Source organism: Oryzias melastigma, unplaced genomic scaffold (assembly GCF_002922805.2).
Source record: "Oryzias melastigma strain HK-1 unplaced genomic scaffold, ASM292280v2 sc00204, whole genome shotgun sequence".
NCBI classification, from domain to species: Eukaryota; Metazoa; Chordata; class Actinopteri; order Beloniformes; family Adrianichthyidae; genus Oryzias; species Oryzias melastigma.
Genome location: NW_023416880.1, coordinates 485,545 through 508,321, shown reverse-complemented (window position 1 = coordinate 508,321; position 22,777 = coordinate 485,545). Strand labels below are relative to the sequence as shown.

General features: G+C 39.3%; 2 protein-coding genes across 2 annotated transcripts in view; both read left to right on the top strand.

The window, feature by feature from the left end:
- The first annotated feature begins 3,032 nt into the window (after window positions 1-3,032).
- Window positions 3,033-17,892, top strand: LOC112138133 (neural cell adhesion molecule 1-like). Its single transcript, XM_036210714.1, has 7 exons — window positions 3,033-3,314; window positions 9,453-9,806; window positions 12,100-12,333; window positions 16,119-16,427; window positions 16,519-16,722; window positions 17,200-17,454; window positions 17,541-17,892. The coding sequence occupies exons 1-7, from the start codon at window positions 3,242-3,244 to the stop codon at window positions 17,810-17,812; spliced, it is 1,701 nt and encodes a 566-aa protein (XP_036066607.1). The 5' UTR covers window positions 3,033-3,241; the 3' UTR covers window positions 17,813-17,892.
- A 2,567-nt stretch (window positions 17,893-20,459) lies between these two features.
- Window positions 20,460-22,777, top strand: part of pglyrp2 (peptidoglycan recognition protein 2) — a gene marked incomplete at its 3' end in the record, with an annotated part of 5,774 nt that continues 3,456 nt past the window's right edge. Inside the window, 2 exon segments of the mRNA XM_024260703.2 lie at window positions 20,460-20,781; window positions 21,770-22,627. Coding sequence (XP_024116471.1) covers window positions 20,712-20,781; window positions 21,770-22,627 — 928 coding nt within the window.

The following is a 22,777-nucleotide window of genomic DNA, read 5'->3' as shown; positions in this document are numbered from 1 at the left end:
GTTGGCTTTGGGACAATGGCACGCCGTTAACATTGGACTGCAGGTGCCGGCGGCTTTTGTCTTTGCCATGATCAATCCGTTTTAGTCCATTTGTCCTCAGAGGATAAAATCCTGAACTTAGAGGTAAAGGAAGTCATGATGGACGCTCAAGAGGTAGTTAAGATAGTCAGACTCATCGGTGCTCTAGAATATAAAGAATATTTATGAATAATGTGTCATTTATTTGAACTTTACATATTGTTTACAGATTACATTCATATATTAATGTTTTTAAAACTGAAAGTCGTGTTGATTAGAAAAAAAAAAACATCACTCAGGTTTGAGGTTTTGTCCTGAAACTACTTCACCAAGTCTTTTATAAATATGTGTGTCTAAATGTCTTTAGAAATGTAATATTGATTTATTTACTGAGACTTTATTGCTATGGAGCCAAAGAAAGAAACCACAAAATGCTGACGGCAATAAAGACTAATTGTCATGAAAATTTTAGAAAAAGGCTTCAAATAATCATGGTAAATTAAATAATAAAAAAACAGAAAATTAATAAAAAAAATAAATACAATTTACTTTTCATTCTAACAGTTTAACAGTTAAAAATGTATCTGTCTTCACATGAATATGTAAATATGTTGGGAGGACATTTTTTTGGGTCTCTGTTTTTCTATTATTATGTTTTAAATTAATGAATAAAATAGTTTTAATGAATGAACAGATCTTGGCTGTTTCCTGTTTTACTTTCTGTTGTAGTTAAATGAAAACTGAAAACATATTGTACAAACAAAGCACAGATGAATTTGAAATGAATTATTGAGGGGTGACCGACACATACTAATACTCACATAAAAAAAAACACACAGTAACATGAGACGACAACCAGTTGTGGCAGTTTGGGGCCCAAGGCAACAAAACAAACAAAACACGGTGTTCACACTAGAGAAGCAAGGAGGGGCTTCTTCTTTTTTGGAAGGGTCTTGGTGTGAAATGTCAAAGCAGTGGAAACAGCAGTTAGTAATTTCTCCTCCGTGATCAGTTTTCAAATGGTTATCACTTCCGTAAAAAGAAAGGGACACTACCACTGGTGGGGGAAAGAGATCGATTTTTAGATGGATTGATTATAATCCATAAGCAGTTCTAAATCAGTTTATTCATTTCAAATTATTAATAATAAAAAAATGTATATGATTTTGAACAAAAGTAAAAAGTAGAACAAAACATGAAGCAACATTTTCAAAGACCAAACATGGGTGACCCTCCAGATCTGGTCATGTGACCGACCCTGACTTCTCTTAAAATGACCGTTTGGAAACATTTTGGCTTTCGGAGTGTCGAGGGGCAATTGGATAAAAGTCACGTGGTGAGTAAGTCACAGGAAAAGGAAATATGTAGGAACACAACACATTTGTGAAATCCTAATGTGCGGCTAGAAACTATTTCGTTTGATGTGAGTTAAAGAGAATTTAATTAAAACTGGTCTGATGATAACATGTAACATCATCTTATTTAAGGTAGTTGAGTGAGGGAACATTTTTTCCTTTTGATGCTTTGAAAGATTTTGGAATATCAAACAAAATATTTTTGATGTCAGAATTTTAATGTCCTCAATAAAAGTCAAACAAGTAAACTGATTTCGTCTCCTGCGACAGACTGGCGACCTGTCCAGGGTGAACCCCGCCTTCGCCCATCAGTAGCCGGGTTAGGCTCCGGCACCCCCGCGACCCCGGAAGGGACAAAGCGGTCAAGAAAATGAATGAATGATTTTGTCTTTACTAAAAAATGCATTTAGGTGGAGAAAAGTAAGTCATATTGATTGATCCGGCCCGCCCCCACAGTTGGTCCGGCCCACTGAACATCAGAAAGGCATGATTTTTTTTTTCCATCTTGCCGCACTGATCAATAGAACATGACTTTTTCTTCTCCCTTCTGTAGTCTGTGCCTCTATCTGAACCCCCCAAAATCTCTGTTAAATAGAACAGAATTTTGTGTTTTCTCTCTACATATTATTTCACCTTTCGCGTCTCGCTGATTCTCTCAGAGGAGGACAGGCTGTTGATTATATTTTTGAAATTTTTTTGTATTTTTTTCCTGACTTCTTTCTGTGAGGATCAAAGAGAGATATCTGGTTATTTTTTATTTCATAAACAGTGTTTTTATTTTGATGAAAGGATTATGAATGAATAAAACTTTATTGATATCAGATCTATATCTGTCTATGGATCGATATTATTTATATATACACACACACACACATATACATATATATATATATATATATATATATATATATATATGGTCCAGACCTTCTGTCAAATTTTAGAAGCCTTTGTTTCCCACGAGTGGAAAAGTTTGCCCACCCCTGGTCTAGTGTCTTGTAGTTAAGTGAAACATTTCTAAAAAAAATGAAGATCTGGGATGCATTGATCATTTCTTCATTATCAAATCGCTTCATAATTAAATCGTGATCTAGTTAAATCATGAGTTTCCTCAAGATCCCTGCCTCCATACGCTACCCATACATTACTACCAAATCCAAGTCCCTGATTGGTCAAAGTTCAGCCCGGTTTAACTTGTGGAATTCAAAGGCCACACATTTTGTATGTAGAGGCCAAAGACGGTCGTCAAAAACTTGCGTAGCTACATGTGAATGTGAAAGTATGAATGCAGAAACCCAAAATGCTCATTTACACGTGTTTACATAGACGTTTCATTGGAAGTGGGCGCTTGCTGAGGACAATATAAACGTGAATTGAAATCGATCAAACTCTGGTTCCCAATTTTTAAGTGTCTGAGGTTATTTTGACCTTTTCCTGTGGGGATCAGTGATGTCAAATCTGCCGAAAAGGTGAGAAAAGAAGCAAAAGAGCCTTCAGGTAGGAGTTCTTGAAGATTTAATAAAAATGCTGATAAAAGAAATATTCAGTTTCTTAAAAAAACTTTTTTTAAATCTGTTAAACTGCATTTTGTGTAGCAGCAGTCACTAGAGTCTAAACATGGACACAAACAATGAAGATTACCTTTATTTTAGAAGTACTTGCATTGAGCCCAAAGTATTTCAGTATTTCGGGGAACTACAGTCTGAAGTCATGCATAATAATGAAACCAAAAAGAGGAAAGAAAGCTTTAAATAACTTACTTTACTGACAGGACAGAGTTTAAACCACAGAAGAGAACAAACGGAAACCACATCCTTCAGTGTTTAAAAGACTTTCTTTTACTCCAGTAGTCTCAAACACCCCGGACCTCCATGAGGGATACAACAGAGCAGAGGAGCAGCATGACTTTGACGGCAGCAGCCGTCTTTCTTCTGTGTCTGACAGGTATCGTATGTGTGTTCTTTGTGTTTGTTATCCAACACCTGTAGCCTTTACTGCTGTTTCTCTGTTCATGTGGTTTCATGAAAGAAAAATTCAAAGTTTCACGACAAAGCTTTGTAACAAAATCCTAAAAACGAAAGTAGAGAAAGGAGAAGCCAGCATCTTTTTTGTATTGACCTTGACAGAAAGAAGTCTGATCATAAGAAGTTCTAGAAAGCTTTAAAAAATGTTCATCTGATTTAAACTGAAGCTACTAATTCTGGAGCATTTGTTTGTTCCTGTTTTTTGGGGGTCAGAACGATTGGTCTTCGTTCCCTTTTTTAGGTCTTTTCATGCTTAAAAGATCAAAAGGAAGATGAGTTTCACGCTCCACCCAAGAAATTCATTTGCAATTTAGGGGGATTATCATAAGCTGAGAAAAGAGCTTTCAGGGTGTGTCTGGATCAGCAGACCCCTGTACAAAGAGTCTGGGTTCAATGCAAACACAAGTCAAATAATTTACAGTAATTTGAGCAAAAATACTGAGATACTGGGTTTCCTAAAGGTAGAGAAACGTTCCTCTGCACTGTCTGTGGTTTGTCTGAACAAGAAGGATAGACATTTGTTTTTCTGCAGCTGTGAGGGGATTTACAGTCATAGAGTGAACACTGAAAGTAAGGGCTGGTGTCAAACTGAAGGAGTCCTATCAAGCCTGGCTGGCTTGTGGAACACCCAAGGCAGCTGACAGGTGCCGGCAGTCTTAGTGATTGTAGCCCAGGTTGCTGTGGAGGCAAAAAAAAAGTTCTAGGAGGAGTTTGGTGAGATCATGGAAAAGGACTATTGGTTGACCTCGGAGACATTGAGGTCAACCATCATGCAGTTATCTGCAGGCACCAATCTCAGTGAGATGTTGAATTCAACAGGGGAGGTTGCTGGGCAGTAGAAGGAGTACATTGAGGATGTCCTTCATCCTGCTGACATGCCTCCTGTTGAGGAAACAGAAGCTGAAGACTTTGGGGTGGGGTGGGGGTCCACTCAAGCTGCAGTCACCAAGGTAGGTCATGAGCTCCCCGCTGGCAAGGGAGAGTGGATGAAGTCTGCCTCAAGAACCACAAGTCTCTGGATGCTGTGTCTTGGCTGACACGTATCTGCAGCATCGCATGGCTGTTGAGAACTGTACCACTGGACCGGCAGTAAAGGGGAGGTGGTTTTCCTTTTTTGAAAGGGGACTGGAGAGTGTGTTCCATCTACTGGGAAATCAAACTCCTCATCCTCCTTGGGAAAGTCTATCCCAGGGTACAGGAGAAAATCGATGGTCAAATTTAATTTTTAGAAAGAACAGGGCGGTTCTTGTCTCGGTCATTGAAAAGTGGACCAGCTGTACACCCTTGATAGAACAGGCCTCAAACTCCAGATCTAGAGGTCTACAGGGTCCTACATGTTTTCTAACTAACCTGCCACTGAAGCTCCTTATTAGCTAAACCAGAGGTCTGCAACCTGTGGCTCCAGAGCCACATGTGGCTCTTTCACCTCTCCATGGTGGCTCTCCGGCTAAAGGAAAAATAAAATAATAGTCATTTTCCAAAAAAATTAGAGTTTAGCTTCTGTTTTAGCAACATGCTAACATTTTTGGCTGATTTCACGTTTTTTGCTAGCTTGTTGTCTAATGGGGTTTTTAGGCTAATTTAGAGTTCAGCTTCTATTTTAGCAACATGCTAACATTTATGGCTGATTTCATTTACTGAGGAATTTTTGGCTAATTTGGAGTTCAGCTAGCAATTAAGCAACAAGCTAGTTTTTTCGCTAATTTGGCCTCCACTAAAGGTAAAAGGTAAAAAAAAATCCCATTTTGAGACGTGATAGTTTCTTTTTATATTTTTGCTTTTGTTCATGCCAAAAATACTTCACATAATTCACATTTACTAAAAAATGAAAAAAACAATGAGAATGTCAATTTTCTTAAAGGCTAAAGTAAGTCCATGCGGCTCCTTCAAGGTTTTGATCAGTAGAACACTAGCCCAAATGGCTCTTTTACTGTTAAAGGTTGCCGACCTCTGGGCTAAACACACCTGATCCAGGTAATCAACAGCAGATGAGTCAGGAATTTTAAAAGAAAACAGCAGAATAAAGGCCCTCGAGGTCGGCCGTCTGAGATCTCTGCTCTTCAGGGTGCTGGAGGGTTTTTGGGAGTTCTCTCAACCAGTCCAAATGTGTTTTGTGGATTTGGAGAAGGCGTTCGACTGTGTCCAACGTGGTGTCCTGTGGAGGGTGCTCTAGGAGTGTGGGGTCCAGCGAGCCTTACTGAACGCTGTCTGGTCTCTATTTAACCGGAGCAGGAGCTTGGATCACATAGCTAGCTTTTGGACTAGTTCCTGTTGAACCTTGGCAGGACTGCAATTCATCACCGGTTCTGTTCATAGTCTTTATGGACAGAATTTCTTGGCGCTAGAAATTTCTAGGCGAGGAGATCTGGTTTGGGGATCACAGGATTTCCTCTCTGCTCTCTGCAGATGATGTTGTTATGTTGGTCTCATTGAGCCATTACCTCCAGCATGTATTGGGGGAGTTTGTGGCCGAGTGTAAAGTGACTGGGATGAAGGTCAGCACCACTAAGTCTGAGGCCATGGTTCTGGATTGGAGAAAGATAGTTTGTTCTTTCTGGGTGGATGGAGTTCTCCTGCATCAGGTGGAGGAGTTTAAGTTTCTTGGGGTCTTCTTCACAAGTGAGGGAAGATTGGTGAGTGAGATCGACATGTAGATTGGTGCGTGTTTGCTGTTTTGCGGTTGGTGTACCGGTCGATTGTGGTAAAGAGAGAACTGAGCCAGAAAGTAAAACTCTCAATTTACAAGTCGATCTTTGTTCCAGTACTCATCTATGGTCATGAGCTCTGGGTCATGACCAAAAGAACGAGGTCTCAAATACAAGCGGTTGAAGCTCCGTAGAGTGGCTGGACACTCCCATAGAGATAGTGTGGGAATATGTGCGACATTTTGGGGTTGCTGCTCCTCCACATCGAGAGGAGCTAATTTAGGTGACTCAGACGTTTGGTCCAGATAGTCATGAACTCCTGGAGAGACTATATCTCTGGAGTGGTCAAGAAATGTCTCTAGTCACCCAAGAGGAGCTGGAGGAAGTGACCCTTCCTGGATGAACAGAATCAAAAGCAAAGTGATAATCCTCTTCATTTGCCACTTATTTTGCACTTTGGTTTGTTTGCTCTAATTCAGTGGTCCCCAACCTTTTTGGGGCTGTGGACCGGTCAGCCAGTGTGGAGTTATTCCGCGGCCCGGCTGGGAGGGGGGGTGGCATTAAAAACGTTAATCCACTGTGTTATCATGCACAACTTTATTAGCTGGGTCCTCATGACGTCACAACAACAGCTGAACATAACATGACCAACATCGTTTCTACCCCAACACAATGCAAACTTTCTAAAGAAGTTTGTTTTTTGCTCATTTTGCTATCTTGAGATTAAATTTAACGGGATGTATCATGTGACGTGTTGCGGCCTTGACGTGCGTCAAGTGAGGATGTAAATGAGAAAATCCGGTAACTTTTCTAAATAAAACATTTTAAAAAAAATAAGATGATGGAGATTAATTGTTCTTTCTGTGCGCCCCGGTAACAAATGACCCCGGGGGTCGGGGACCACTGCTTTAAATGTAATAATGATCTCGTCAGTCATCTGACATCTGTGCATAATGGAGGATTGATAAAACACATAACGGCTCTCAATTTTGTGTCATGTCAGAAAAGCAAAAGCTTCAAGTGCAACATTTTAACTAAAAAATATTTAATTCCTCCCCCTGCACGTGCTTAGTTGCATGAACCGTGTGACTGCCTCCTTTTCTCCTCATTCCCGAACCAAAAAAAAAAAATCCTCATCCCCGAACCGCCCTCTGCGCACTCGGAAATGTGTATCTGAATGGACGAGCATGTTTGAGCATTTCTATGACCGTTCGATTTGTTCGGGAAAGTCAGATATCTATGCAAACAGGTATGGTGTGTGGGAATCACCTGTTTTCTGTCTGTTCTTCTGTTGCTGGCCTAGGTATGTGACAAAAATTTTCAAATTAGGTTGATTGCTCTGATATTTATATCACTGGAAAGGGCTGAAAGAGACCATTCCAACGGTATAAAGATCATTAAGATAGCTCAATGAATAAGAAAGTTATGGCAAGTTAAGTGATCAAAAGTAGGGTATCATTTTATTCCTGAATAAACAGCAAAACAGTGATATTTATGTGACAGAAACAAGGATTAGAGTCTTTAAATTGTTGTAACTTTCTCATTTCTTGTCCAATCCACAAAAGGAGGGTATTGTTGGAAAGCTAATCAAGTGAACTACAAGAATTAAGTTGATTTAAATTTAGTATTAAATCAATATTAATGTCAATATGATCAAATAATCACACAGAAATCTGCTCCTGTATGCCTGTACACATTGCTTGCAGCCAATCAGCTTGCTAGATTCGGTCACGTGACCTCCCGTTCCAGCATTCAATTCTTCGGCACGGAGGCTTGCGATTTAAAAAACAGTATCTGCTAATTGTTTTTTCTCATGAAAATTACAGGAGATGTAGAATAAATCAAATATAAGTAGATGTGCTCGCATGTAAACTATCCACCGATTTAGCTACACTCGTTCTAAGAGGGAGAGAACGCTGCAGCCTCGCGCGCAGGCTGAACAGCAGGTCTGGCAGAAAGTTCCGGCGCCGAAGCTGCACTTACGCGCGTACCCTATTCCCAGCCATTCGCGGAGAAAGGTTCCACATGCAGCTTTTCTCGTGTGACACGCCGCTTGACTGCTTTTAGCGCTCAGTATAATCGAGAGAACCCGGTTGATTTTCAAAATAAAAGATTTCTGACTAAAAAAAAAAAAGTCCCTAAATTCTTCTGCGGCCCGGTGGCAATGGGTCTGCGGCCCAGTACCGGTCCGCGGCCCGGTGGTTGGGGACCACTGCTCTAATTTATAATATTCAAATCACGCCACATCTGCATTCTTTGGTTCCTTGGCTTTCTTTGTGCTTTTTTTCCAAAATATGTTGGATCTCTGAATCAGCTGGAATTGGTAGAAATTACGATCAGTACCCCCCACCCGGCTTCTAGTTTGGATTGCTCCCCCTCATGGTGTTTTCAGGAGAAGCTGATGTAACAAAACTATCTGGAAAAATCATGCAGTTTCAACAGCTACTTTTTTGGGGGGGGCGCTGTTTCAGGAAACAAGCTCTGACTAGAATGGAAAAAAGAATACATTGTTCAGCTGGACTTGTGTCAGAAATATACCTGCTCATGACACCATGTCTACCCACAAAACATTCTCCATCCTCCACCCTCTTCAGTTTTGTAAAAGTGGATAAAGATCAGCACCTTCACCAGAGGGATGAATCTTGCTCAAAGGCACTACAGCGGTCTATGAAGAGTGCAGATAAAGATGCTGAACATCTGAACCAACCAGGTTTAATCCTGTTGGTGTGGAAACTTCTTTGTCACAAACCACCAAGATCCTGCGCTGTGACATTCATCATTCATTTTAATAAGGAGAGAACTCGATTTAATTACGAGTTATTTGTGAAGCATGAATAAGAGTCTTTTGGCGGTTGGGCTCTGGGCTGGAGAACTTTAGCTTGCTGATGAACGCTTCGGGCCAAGTGAAAGAGATCCCCCAGCAGAACTGCACAAGAGGGAGAGGAAGCCGGAGCAACACTTGGACCAGGTTAAGAGACCCAGAGCCCAGACGCTGATGGTGGTAAGGCAGGACCGTGCTGATCGAAGAGCCAGGAGGAGAACGGGGTGGAGGAGGGCCGGCGAAATGTAATTTGATGACGTGGAGAGTGACCATGAAAACCTGCATGCATGAGGGAAATATTCATCTTCCTTATTGAAATTACGCTAAGCTTCACTTTAATTTGATCCTTTTTTCTCTATGTTTAGCACTTTGATGGACCCAGATTGTTCACTGATGCTTTATTTAGATTCAAATGACGTTAAATAAAAAGGAGAAAACAGGTTGTGTTAACATCATCTATCAGTTTCAGAGTGAAACCACAGACACTTTCCAGTCTTCAATCAGAACATTTGCAGCATCAACTGCAGTGAAACTAAAATGTTTCCAATGTTTTCTTTCTGCTTCAGTGATTCTGGTTTCTGATGTTTTTCAGGGATTCACAGTCAAACATGGGGGGTGGAATACTCCTCTACACAGATCTGTGCTTTAGAAGGATCCACAGTGGAAATACCCTGTACCTACTCATACCCATCCTGGAAAGATTACAAGAAAACTGTTGTTCAGAGAACATTCTGGTTTACTGAACTGAACAGCAGAGACCCACTGGACCTCAGAGAAGATCCCGACTATGCAGACAGAATCACATATCACTTTTCTGGAAACAACTGTTTACTGAGGATCTCTGATCTGAAACTGATGGACTCAGCTGAATACAAGTTCAGGATTGAGACGAACCAACAAGGTGGGAGTTACAGTGGTTCACCTGGAGTCACTCTGACTGTAACAGGTAAATGTTTTTTTTTATTTATTTATATAAAACATGACATAAACATGACTTTTTAACTATTAACTGATTCCATAAACACACTTTCAAACAGACTGATTTCCTGCAGCACCAGAGCTTCATTTTAAGATGGAATTTGTGTTACCTGTAATTATCAAATGACTTGGTTAACATTTTAAAGTCTGGAATCATATGAAGAATAACTACAACAGTGCGAGCGGTCTTTGACAGCAGACTGAGCGGGTGTTAGTGGTTCATATCAGAGCTGCACTCAAACCTCACAGAGATGCTGTCCTGCTTTTAGGTGCAGGACAGCAACATTTGGGGGACCTGCGACGTTCAAGCTGATGCAACAATATGGAGAGAAAATAGACTCACCTGATGTTTGTGTGCGTGATTCTTGATTTGTAACTCATGCAATATATTTTGTGCTTAAGTACAAAAATTATGAATTAAAAAAATTACAATTTACACGGCTTAAAATTACAACAGCTTGAAACTTGAAAAATGATTCATGAATTGTTTGTTACGCACAAACACAAAACCACATTTACACACAGATGTGAGATGAGACTCTTTTATGTCTCAAAGATTTGTGTGTAAATGATATATTTAAATGCTGCTAGAGTGTTGGGTCATCAGAATCTTCTTATCAGCCACTTTGAACTTAGGTTATGAATAATATCCCGTGAGAACTGGGCAAGTCCCGCCCATCACTCAAACCTCGGGACTTCAGATCGCATCACTTTTCATCTGTATCATTGATTTAACATTAAAACTGTCCGCCTTCGCCAAGCGGAACGCCTTCGGTGTGAATGCACCGTTAGGTGACTTATGCTGTTAACTTTTCCTCATTAGTTTAAAAGCTTGCGAAACATAAAGAAAAAATAAATATAATCCTTCAATTTAGAAAAAGTAATTTGTATTTGGAAAACTTTAATATGTTTTTTTACTAATCTATTTGAAATTAAGGCAATTTTTTATCCACTAATTAACTGTAGATTGATCATAATATAGATATATGTCACATGTTTATTCTAAACATTAGATTAAATCATTCATCAAATATTCAGAAAACAGTTAAGAAACCTTAGATAGAGTAGTTTGAGTTCTCAGGCACAACAGGATCCCTTGATCTTCTCTATAATTTAATCCTATATAATCCAAAAAACTTCCAGAAACTTCTGTAAACAATCCTCCTGGTCTGTGGATGAAAACTAAAACTCTTTTAAAGAGAAAATAAGTTTTGCTTGAACACACTCCAGAAGAACCTTTGTTGACCCAAACTCATTGTTTTAGGAAGACATAACCTTCAGTCCAACAATACTGCAGAGACAACAGTCCAAACCACATTCTGAAGCAGCCTGACCCATCTTTAGATCTGACGAGATGCTGCACCAATAACAGCCACTAGGGGGCAGTCCAGCTCAGTCGATGCTGGATCAGCAGGTTGGAAGAGTTATTATGCTGGAAGAGAAGTTGATTGGGGGCTGCTCTTGCCTCACAGCGAGAAGGCCCCGGTTCGAATCCCGGCTGGGGGATTTGGGACCTTTCTATGTGGAGTTTGCATGTTCTCCCCGTGCATGCGTGGGTTTTCACCGGGGACTCCGGCTTCCTCCCACCATCCCAAAACATGCTTCATAGGTTAATTGGTGACTCTAAATTGCCCCTAGGTGTGAATGTGAGAGTGAATGTGTGTGTGATTGAGGCCCTGAGACAGACTGGCGACCTGTCCAGGGTGTACCCCGCCTTCGCCCTTCAGTAGCCGGGATAGGCTCCGGCACCCCCGCGACCCCGAAAGGGACAAAGCGGTCAGGAAAATGAATGAATGAAATGAATGAGAAGCTGATTGGTGAAAGCTGTTAGAGATGACCTGGTTCACCTGAACTAACTCTTTAACCCCCTTTCCCACCTCTACCTGTAGCTGGTCAGTGAGGCTGGATGAAGCTGAAGGACTTGGAGATGAAGCAACGCTAACACGAGTCAGAGAACTGACTTAGATGGGAAATCTGTATTATACTCATGAGTTGTTTATTTAAACATAGAAATTGTTTAGAACAGAGGAGATTCTGCACTATGGTAACCTTGGTAACCATTACAGCTATGCTTCTGTCCAAGTATTCTGAGACCTGCAGCATCACATTTGAATTAACTCATTTAGTGGATAAAAGTTAAAGATTTACCAGTTATTTTATTTTACTTTTTTCATTTCTGAATTCTGTTTGGAAAAAAGAAAAAGTTTTTTTTGTTTGTCATGTTATCCAAAATTAGAGTTTAATATTTCTGATTTCCTCAGCTTTTCCAGATCTCCAAGTGCTGATTCAAACAAAGACTTGGTACTCAGGAAGTAGATGGTTTGAGATGTTGTGTTCCAGCCGTTGTGTTCTTCCTCCTTCTTCCTTCGTGTGGTACAAAAATGGGAGAATAATCAGGGGTCAAACACAACAAAAGTACTCAGATTACTTGAACACTGGTGATAGTGTTTCCTGTGCTGTTAGAGGACACGAGTCTTTCCATTCTCCTGTTGTGTGTAAGTTCACTAACGTCTCATTCTAACCAGATTCTGTTTAAATCAGGATGTCAAATGTTTGACTTGGAATCTAAAAAATGCATAAAAATGTTAACTTTTGTTACACTACAAACCCAAAGGTGAGGAGAAGACTGATATAAAGATAACTAAGAGAATTACATTTAATCATAGACTTTTTACATTTATGTTTGTGTTGGACAACTAAACCTTTAAGTTATTACTTGGATTGTACAACAAAAATGAAGACAAACATTGTGTGAGTTTATTGATCAGAGTTTTACCTTCGCAATTCAGGACGAAAAAGACCAGGTGGGATAATTTGGAATTCTACCAATCAAAGAGACACATCTCTATGTAAGCACAAAATGGAGCGTTAATTAAACAATAATAATAATAAAAAATAATCTTTCCAAATTGTCTTTTTTGTAAATAATGCTAAAAGATTTAGAGACCAGATAAGACTTTTGTAACACCCCCTTTGCTATATTAGCTTTAAAAGTGGGGGAATTATCCCTGAATTCTTAGTCAACAGGTGTTAAACTCTCGTTTAATTAACAAATGAATATTTCCTCCCCGTTTGATTTGGGTGTGTGACTAAGCCTGTAAAATAAACTCATCTAATATTTCTATAACCAAACCTTCAGTTAAAGCTTTTCACTTTCTCAGAAATAAACACACAGTTCTTGAACATTTCACTATTTATAGTTTCATTGATCACCAAATACACATGAACCTTTTTTTCCTTTTAGACAGGTTTCAAAACAGAAATATTTATCTTAAAAATAAAATTGGCCCCAAAATATACCTAAGCATTAATTAAATCCAAAATAGTCAAAACTCAAATGTACCCACGTTGCAGGCCTGTTTCTTTTGAATGGAGGTTCCCAAAATATTTTCCTGTTAGACTCACTTAGAGCTTGTCACGAGGTCCCGATGCAGACTCGATGCAGCACAACGATGAAGCACGGCGAGGAACTCTGACGGTCCTGTCAGAGTCAAACTGGAATCTTTGAACGAGCGCGTGTCCCCCTCACTCGATTCCTGTCGTCTTCGTGTAGACCCGGGGTTTTCAGTCGCTGCGTTAGTGGCACAAAGTCCAGTCCGATGCTGAGTGGGAAGAAAAACGAGGATGCTTAATATAACTTGAACTGATGTTCTTTTAATCAGCAGTGAACATGCGCTTTACATCGTGGCAGAAGAAAATTCAAAGAGAGTCTAAACCAAGGGTCACCAACGTGGTGCCCTTGGGCACCATGAAGCCCTCAAGGACCACACAAGGAGCCCTCAGGTCTCTGGAAACAACACAACTCATTTGTGAACTGCATATAAAATTAAAACGTTTTCTGTTGCTATTATTTTCTAATTACACTTGCATGATACATAGATTTAATAATTAAAACGTCTTAAAAATATGTTCATGATACATGAACTTTAGATAAGTTTAGATGACCTCTGACCTACTCCAGTTCAAAGATCATTAATTTAGTTAAAAATGCTGCAGATTTGGTCATTAGTTCAAAATGTGAGAAGATTTGTTTAAAAATGTGTAAGTTGATTTTTTTCAACATTACATAATTGATTAACATGATACAACATAGTGAAAATGGGAAATTTTCCCATGAAATGTAAGTAATCATATGAAAATGTGACAACTATTGAGATTAATAAAGTTCTGAATATTGATATTTGTTTCCTAGCTTGTTGTCATTGTTGATAATTATAGTGAGAAATCAGTGTCTTTACATAGAGGAGTATCGTTATTCGTTATTAATAATGTATGGCTAACTATAACTAAGCAAAATTTGTTATTTCAAACTGGTAGCCCTTCGTATGACTAAGTAACCATGAAGTAGCTCTCAGGTTCAGAAAGGTTGGTGACTCCTGTCTAAACAATACTGTCGATTAAAACCATAACATAACCAAAAAACATCATCCACGTTTTTCTGCTGCGAGTCTCTTGTCTCCTCAAAACGTCATCTATCTGCTTTCTCTCTGCATCATCCAATCATTTTAATAGTAACAAAAATGTATTAAGCCCTTGTTCTAATCTGCCTAGTAACATACATATTCTTGCAATTCTATCATATTAAAAATACATTGTCACCCAAAGGACAGTCAAGATAACACAAAAATGTCATTTTTGTAACATTTTCCAATATTATTTTCCAAAAAATGTAAAACAAATTGATGAACTTTTATCCTTTCTTTCAGAAGATTTATGTTAATGCTAAAATTAACCAGGGTAACACATTGGTATAATTTGGGTTAACAGTTGGACTTTTTATCATGAGAGTAATTGGAGGTTTGCTTGTTCACACAACCATCTTGCATTCCTTAAAAGGAGCTGCAACATCTGGTTCTACCTTCCCCACCAAACTACTAAAAACTGTATAGTGAGGGACTATTTAGTGCCCTGGATTTTAAAGGCAATTCAGACACAATGCTCACTACTTTTCCTGGTTTTAGCTAAACATCACAACATGTGACATCGCTGATTCACGAAGTGAAAATAAAAAAATACGAACATTTCACGATGTTTATTTATGAGTCATCTGTGTTCTGATGGTGAAAATGTGGATAGTTTATTCAAATATTACATTTAAACATGTTTTTTTGTTCAAAATTCTTCGACCGCTGTTACGTCCACAGGTGTCTAGGACTGGATGGTTGCGTAACATAAGGACACACACAATGAATGATGAAGAAAATTATATATTTAATGAACACAAAATGGGGAGGAGGGGAGGTAGGGACCAAGGTTGGGCCAAAGGAATGAAAAGAACAAAACAAAACACAGCCTAGCTACTTCTAATCTAAAACTAAAACAAGAAAACAAAAAGCTCCCTGACTAATCTACTAAATGAGGACCAAAACTTACAGGGGGTGGCACCAACCAACTTACCTAGTGTTTCTAACAGGAGGCAAGCTACATGGAGTGTACAGGGTACCCCATCTTACCTATCCACAACCTCCCACACTCTCCAGGAAACAAAAACAGGGCAAAGCTACTCAAGAGTCAGGTATAAGCATGAAGGAGGGCCTTTCTTCTCAGTCAGCCTGCTCAGCTTTTATGCCGTCCAGGTAGCTGGCTCTGGAGGATGGTTGGTGTGCTCGTTAGCTGTCAGGTGTGTCCAATCAGCCAAGGTGCAGCTCAGCTCATGCAGAGGAAGAAGGGAGAGCAACATTAGACAAACACTCTGCATGTAACAACCGCAATGCATTGTGGTCTATATTCGCTAATCTAGTGACCATCGATGCACCTTAGTTTTTCGCAAAGACTTCTGGGAAATTTAGAGTGCACGCGATTTGGAATTAGTAGATCCTGACAGCACTAGAAAATGGAGAACACACTATATAGTGATTGGGGGGATCGGACACAACTTATATCTTTGCTAATGTTTTGTGCCAGTTTATAATCAATCAGATCAATTCTAATTTACACAAACGTATTTCAAAATGAGACAAATTGAGCTGATATGAAATGTTTCTTTTAAAGTCTCAGGTAGATTATCATTATATTCCTTAAAGAACAGTTTGATCAAATATAAAAACACTCCAACAAAATACTTCTTTACACTGGAAAAAAGTAAAGACTTGGACTTATTGTTAAGAAGTTATTGGTAATAAGTTAGAAAAATGTTTACTGATCCGACCTCTTTAGATCAAATTAGTTAATATGCATCTTCTGGACTAAAACTAGTTTGACATCCCTGATTTAACTCATAAACAGAAAGTTACTACAGTAAAAGTCTGATGTGATGAAACTATTGATGTTTGTTTTCTAGGTTTTTATGGAGATTCATGCAACAAAGAGTCTTACAGTAAAAGAAACATCTGCGCCTTCAGAGGATCATCAGTGATCATTTATTGTTCTTTCCAAAGACAATACTCCAGTTCATCTGATCACTGGATCAGTGTTCGTGGTCAGCAGACGTTCTACCAGAACACTAGAAATGAACGGTTTCAAGTCCAAACTGATCAATATGGATCAAGTCTGACAATCAGAGACCTGACAGACGGTGATTCAGACGAGTATCGGTTTGTAACATGGTGGTGGAACAAAGATTTTCCTGGAACAACTCTCACTGTTGTTGGTACAGATGAACACAAATCTGTCTTTATTCTACATTTTAGTTACAATTATCAAAGTAGATTTTTCCATGATCTGATTCTTTGTGTAATCAGGTCCTCGTGTGGAGGTGATCCGGTCTTCTTCTGGACTGGGACTAGTTTGTAGCTCCAGATGTTTTCCTCCGGGTCACTTTTCCTTCATGTGGTTCAAGAACGGAGAGGAAATTCAGGGAGAAACTTCTTATTCTTACAGAAATCCTGTTTCTCCTGAAGACACTTACTCCTGTTCTTATGAGGGTCAGCGCTCATCTGAAGTCTGTAAGTTCATGTCAACAGTGTCTTCTGTCATCACCTCTGTCAAAGCAGCTTGTTTATCACACAAACATGAAACAGAAACTTTAAAGCTTAAAGAAAACGCTGAAGGTTTTAAATTAAATTAACACTATTGAACACACACACAGACACTCACATCGAGCCTGCATGGAGAAATGGTATCAGCTGACAGAGAAAAGGTTCAGAAATATTCTGATAATCACAGCGGATAATTATCATCCGGTGTTTATCATAATGAAACCAACAAATTCTGGATAGAGATGTTCTCTGTACTTGACTGATGAAGAAAGAAGCATGTGCGTTTTTAATGCACAGAGACAGAGTGACACACTGACTTTGACACATGTGACTTGGAGGGCAAAAGAAAAGAACAAGAATGTTTTATTTTCTTGACTGGTTTAAGTAAATTCATTGGTTTACTGCCTATGAGTCTCCGTAAGCTTAATTTCTTTTGTCTTCCAGATGCTCCAAAGTCTGTTATTGTATCCATGAATCTCACTGAGATCCTGGAGGACAGATCAGTAACTCTGACCTGCAGCAGTGATGCTAACCCAGCAGCTAGCTACACCTGGTTCAAAGACAACCAAGGTTTACTCCCTGGAGGTCCATATCTGATCCTCCCGTCCGTCCATCGCTCTGACTCTGGAAGATATCACTGTGTAGCTGAGAATGAACTTGGGAAAACAGCATCTGAATACGTCTCCATAAATGTGGAATGTGAGTTCAATAAAGGAACCAGAATAAATCGTTCAGATCTTCCTGATGTTTGACCTTCAATAAATAACTTGAATTTTTATGTCCAGATCCTCCAAAAACCTCCAATGTTTCAGTGAATCCCTCTGCTGAGATCCTGGAGGACAGTTCGGTGACTCTGACCTGCAGCAGTGATGCTAACCCAGCAGCTAGCTACACCTGGTTCAAAGACAACAGAACTCTGATCTCAGAACAAGAAGTTCATTTCTCCTCCATCAGGTCTGAAGACTCGGGGAATTACAGCTGCAAGTCTAAGAACAAACATGGACAAAGCAGCTCGGTTCCTCTGCTCCTGGATGTTCAGTGTAAGTGTAGACTTTAGATTAGAGAATGGATATTGTTTTCTTTGACTGACAGAGTTTATTAAAGTTATTGTTTTATGTTTCTTCCTGAATCTCAGATTCTCCCAGGATTCCTTCAGTGTCAGTGAATATCTCTGGTAAAATCGTGGAGGGCAGTTCAGTGACTCTGACCTGCAGCAGTGATGCTAACCCAGCAGCTAACTACACCTGGTTCAAGAAGGATGAAGACTCACCAAAAGCATCTGGACCAAACTGGACCATCAGTGACTTCAGAGCTGAACTCAGTGGAGTTTATTACTGTGAAGCAGAGAACAGAAGAGGAAGAATTCAGTCCAGTTTACATCTGATTGAAACAGAAACAGGTTGGTTCATTTCTGGGACAAACTGACGGTTCTTTGATGGTTTCATGGTTTTTAAAAACCGTGTCTGTCTTCTGTCATAATCTTTGCAAATCCCATTTTGTCTTTCCAGATTCATGGAAATCAGCTGCAGCTGTGCGGATCACATTTGCTGTTTTGCTTTTTGGTTTTATCCCTACTTTCCTTTGGATCAGGTAAAAATCTGTTTGGTTCCTGTGTGAACATTTGGACTAGAGTTCACATTTATGCTTCTCTGGTTAACTTTGTTCTTTTTTTGACTGTCAAAACCAGAAAGAGCAGATGTGTCACAGAGCAGCGTGATGGTGGACCTGCCAGCAGAACTCAGGTAAGAAAGATTGGCTCTGTTTTTGTGAGGCGTCCTTCAGTCAGACGGCGTCCACCAGAGAAATAGCAACGATAGATGGAGCTGTTAGTGTGGATTTATTTATGTGCAGTAAATATATTTATATTTGTATGAAGGAGAAATAAACTGGAGTTTAATAAACAAACAATATATCAAGAAGCTAGGGGAAGATCTTTGAGAATGTTGTCCAATTTTAGAGATTTTATGAGCTTCTGTAAAAGAAACAGCAAACAGCCACATAAACATGAGTTGAAGTCCAGATTGGAAAAGTGTGAGTTTTTATTCTTCCTATCCTGCAGGTCAACATGAGTCCAGACATCAACGGTCCATCAGCAGAAGAAGAAGAGCAGCTGGAGCTTCATCCCAGCAGCATCCACTTCTCTGAGAAGCAGGAAGACTGTCTGAACTCCAGCATAGAATAGGAAAAGATTCTGCAGATTTGACTCTTAAATTGCTTCACTGTGTAAAAGTTTTAGTGAAGGTACCAAATGGAAGTCCACTGAACCGGGTTCAGGATCATCTCGAGTCCAGAAAAAAGATGTTTCCAAAAGTTTACAGAGAAAATGAATCATTTTAGTGTTAATTGTTAATAACCTAAACTATTATTTGTTTTCTATTTAGCTGTAACTGTTTTCATTATTAAACTTTGACCAATAAAGCATAAATGAGCATTCATGAACACTTAAATCGATTTAAAAAAACAGATAAACAAGTTGATGACAGTTTAATATTTTAAACTTTCATACATTTTTATTGTTTATATTTTTATTTCTCCTTTTATTTTGCTGAAAATGTCACATCTGTGCACGTCATGTGCACATCTATTGTGAGAGTTTTCTGTTTCAAAGATTTTACCGGAATGCATCACTGTATTATCAAAAGCTTTTTTTCTTTTGAGTAAAAAAAGTAAAAGTGCAACGCTGGATGAACTAACAACATTTCTGTATTTTGTTAGATTTAAAACTATTAGTTTTCATTAAAATTAAAATTTTGAGTTGATGGTTTGCTCAACTAAACCATTTAATTTGATAAAAACTATTAAAAATATAACAACTTACATATACTGTATTAATTGTTTCCCTTTTTAAAGTGTACATTATTTTCATTTTAACTTTTTTTGATATACTTTCATTTAAAACTTTTTGTACTCAATCAAAACTTACTTTAGATAATTTTTGTTGTTTATTTCTACAAACATGCTCTTTAGTCTGAAATGAGTTTTTACATTTGTCTTTTTTCTTAATCTTTTTATAGTTTAATTACTATAATTTTATTATTATTTTATTTATTACGCTAGTCTCTGTTTATAGTCTTCTCCCCCCTTTTGTGTTCTGTAAATACTGTCCATATACTGCATAATAACCTGTACCATACTTATTTATAATTGTATCTATACCATTTGCTCTTACTGCCTACTGCACTTCTGGTTGGATGCCAAACTGCATTTCGTTGCCTTGTACTTGTACATGTGTAATGACAATAAAGTTGAATCTAATCTAATCTAATTTAGAGTGTCTTTGTCCACTATTGTCTTTTTTTCCCAATATTTGTTGTTTGTGATCATTTCTTTAAGTTCCTTTTTCATTTCTACATTAAACAAACTTTATTCAAACTGTTTTAGTTTCGTGGTTTTAGCTCTAAATACCCGAATCTCTTTCATCGTATCAGAAACTGAAAATAAATGTTTTTTTAGTTCAAAATCTTTCCTTTTATGTAAACTGAATAAATAGTTTATACAGTGAACTTCCACTCTATTGAAACCGTTCCTGTTCCCTCCCACTGCAGTCCTGCAAATGTCTTTTGGTTAATTGTTAATGAGGTTATCGGAGACTGAAGGGACTGTTTCCTGACACTGCAGAGTAATCAACAAACACATTAATGAAATCAGAAGGCAGACAGCAAATAAAACACACTTTTTCACATTACAGATATGATTGGATTTTTATACAACTTTTAGAAAGGATTTTTAAATATCAGGACTTCCTAAACAACCTGAGGTGCAAACACAGGAAGGTTTGGATAAATCAATATTAGTGTACAAAGAGTACTCGCCCTGTTGGAACACAAGCTGCGGTCGTACACTAAACTTTCTGGTCATCGTTGGATAGCTGGACGTTACAGTGAGGAGGACTCCTTCAGAACTTTTCCTTCAGTCACTTCAAGTTCTGACTTTTATTTGAAATACCTGGATGGAACATGACTCCATTTGGGCCGACGTGTTTTGTTTTGGTCGTTTACCTCTCAGCTGTGAGCAGCAGACCCACAGGTCAGTTCCCTCAACTGATATCCAGACTTATTTGCATTTTCAGTTGCATTTTATTCAGTATTTTTGTCATTTTTGACAAAGATCTGAAGTCTGACTAAACAAAAAGATGAATGAGGAATGGAAGAATTTATTAGGCAAACAAAAAGACTGCAGGAAGGGGCAGGAAGTTCAGAGCTGAGGTCAGAATTAACACACAGTTCACTTAAAGGTTATTCTACAAAAAAAAAAAAAACTGCAGTAAAAATGTGTTTTAACACGTTCTTGTGGAAATTTCTCTGATGATGGACGAAATATGAAAAGATAAATATAATCAAAGTGTTTCTGAGTACTTCTCCAGATCGTTGTGAATCAGAAATAGATGAAAAAGATTACATTTGTGACAAGCTCCGCCCCATTCTGATGCATCCAAATGCAGAAAAATAAATCCGTGTTGGTCTTTGTTATTGCTCGCTATTTCTGTTGAATTGCTATTGTTAACTGGGGGGTGTGAAGGACTGTAGGGAAGTGTGTAAATAAAAAGCTCTCAGTTGTGCCTAAGAGGTGAATTTCTGATGAACTCTTGTCGCTCTGCAGAAACTTTTCAGATTTTGGCTAAAAACGACGTCATAACGAAAAAAAAAAGATCATCGGAGTGGGACTTTGATGGATTTTTATTTGTTCTGTTGACTTTTACTTGTTTTTAACATTTCTCAAAACTAAAGAATTCTTTAAATCTTATTCAGTTTTCATAGATTATCAACTGCCTCCAGATGTGTTTTGTGAAAATCAATCAATAATTTTGTTAATTATTCCTGAGCTCCTTTCAGTCCAGTTTGGATCTAGAATGGGACATAAATTAATCATATTTGACTGACTTTGATTTGATTTTCATCTATCTAAATAGAAATAAATAAAAGCAAAAACTTTTGGTTTATTTCTACAAATAACCATTAAAACAAATCTCCTCTTTTGAGATCTTTATGACTTACTTTTTCTAACATCCTCTTAGGTGTCCACCTGCGTAACATGGAGAGCTTCATAGAAGCTGTCCAGGAGGTGGAGGCCTCCTCTCCTGGTCTGTCGCCGCTGGATCTGCTCAGAGCTTTGCGGAAAACCGCCGGTCATGATGACATGATGACCACCCACTTCCTGGGAGAGTCGTACAACATCAGCGGCTCCGAGGTTCTGGAGAGAGCCATCCTGAACGCGTCGTCCTTCAGCTTTTTTGATAAAGCCATCCACCACATCGTGACTGACCGTGGAGAGGAGCGGGGCGTGGTCCTGGCGCCGGATGGCACCACGGTGGCACTGGCTCCCTTGTTGCTGGGGATTGAGTTGGGCCTGAAGGCGAAGCTGGAGGGCAGCTCACCTGTGGGGATCTTCCCCGTCACTCTGGGCAGGAGGTTGGGCCTGACGTTCCTGAGCTTACAGGACTTCCCCGCGTCTGTTCGATTGGGGCCCAACGGTTGCTGGGATGACGTGGAGCGCCCCAAAGTGTACAAGCTGTCCCGGCACGCGACGCTGGCCACAGACGCGATCATCAACGGGGGCATGGACGGACTGATCCTGGGCATGGAGCTGAGCCGCCCGGCAGCACCTGAACCGTCACCGGCGCTGAGTGACATCCTGAGGGGGTTCTACATGTTTACCCTGCAGGAAGAGGGTCTGGACGCTGCGGCTGACCACATCAGCCCAAAGAGAAGAGAGCTTTCTAAATCCCTGCTGGAGTCGACTGACCTCCACAGCGCCGTGATGGAGACGCTGGCTCTGGTCTGGAAGCTGGAGAAGACAGAATGGATCGCTCTGGACACCGGAGTGGGGAAGGCCGTGAAGGACGGTCTGCAGGAGTTTGTGCACAAGTACTGGGGTGAGCCGGAACCAACAGAACTCCAGGATAAACAATTATACTTTGGACTTTATTTTATTTTTTCCAATAAACAGTGTCAAACTTTAAATGAGATTAAGTGAGATCTGATGAGTAAAGAGGATTCCTAAGTTGGTGAAAAAAAAAAAAAAA

Excerpts from the sequence above, each read along its gene's own strand:
- LOC112138133 (XM_036210714.1), top strand. The coding sequence starts at position 3,242 with ATGAGGGATACAACAGAGCAGAGGAGCAGCATGACTTTGACGGCAGCA. Across the intron at positions 16,428-16,518 it reads AACAACTCTCACTGTTGTTG|GTCCTCGTGTGGAGGTGATC; the intron begins GTACAGATGAAC and ends TTGTGTAATCAG. Across the intron at positions 16,723-17,199 it reads TCAGCGCTCATCTGAAGTCT|ATGCTCCAAAGTCTGTTATT; the intron begins GTAAGTTCATGT and ends TTTGTCTTCCAG.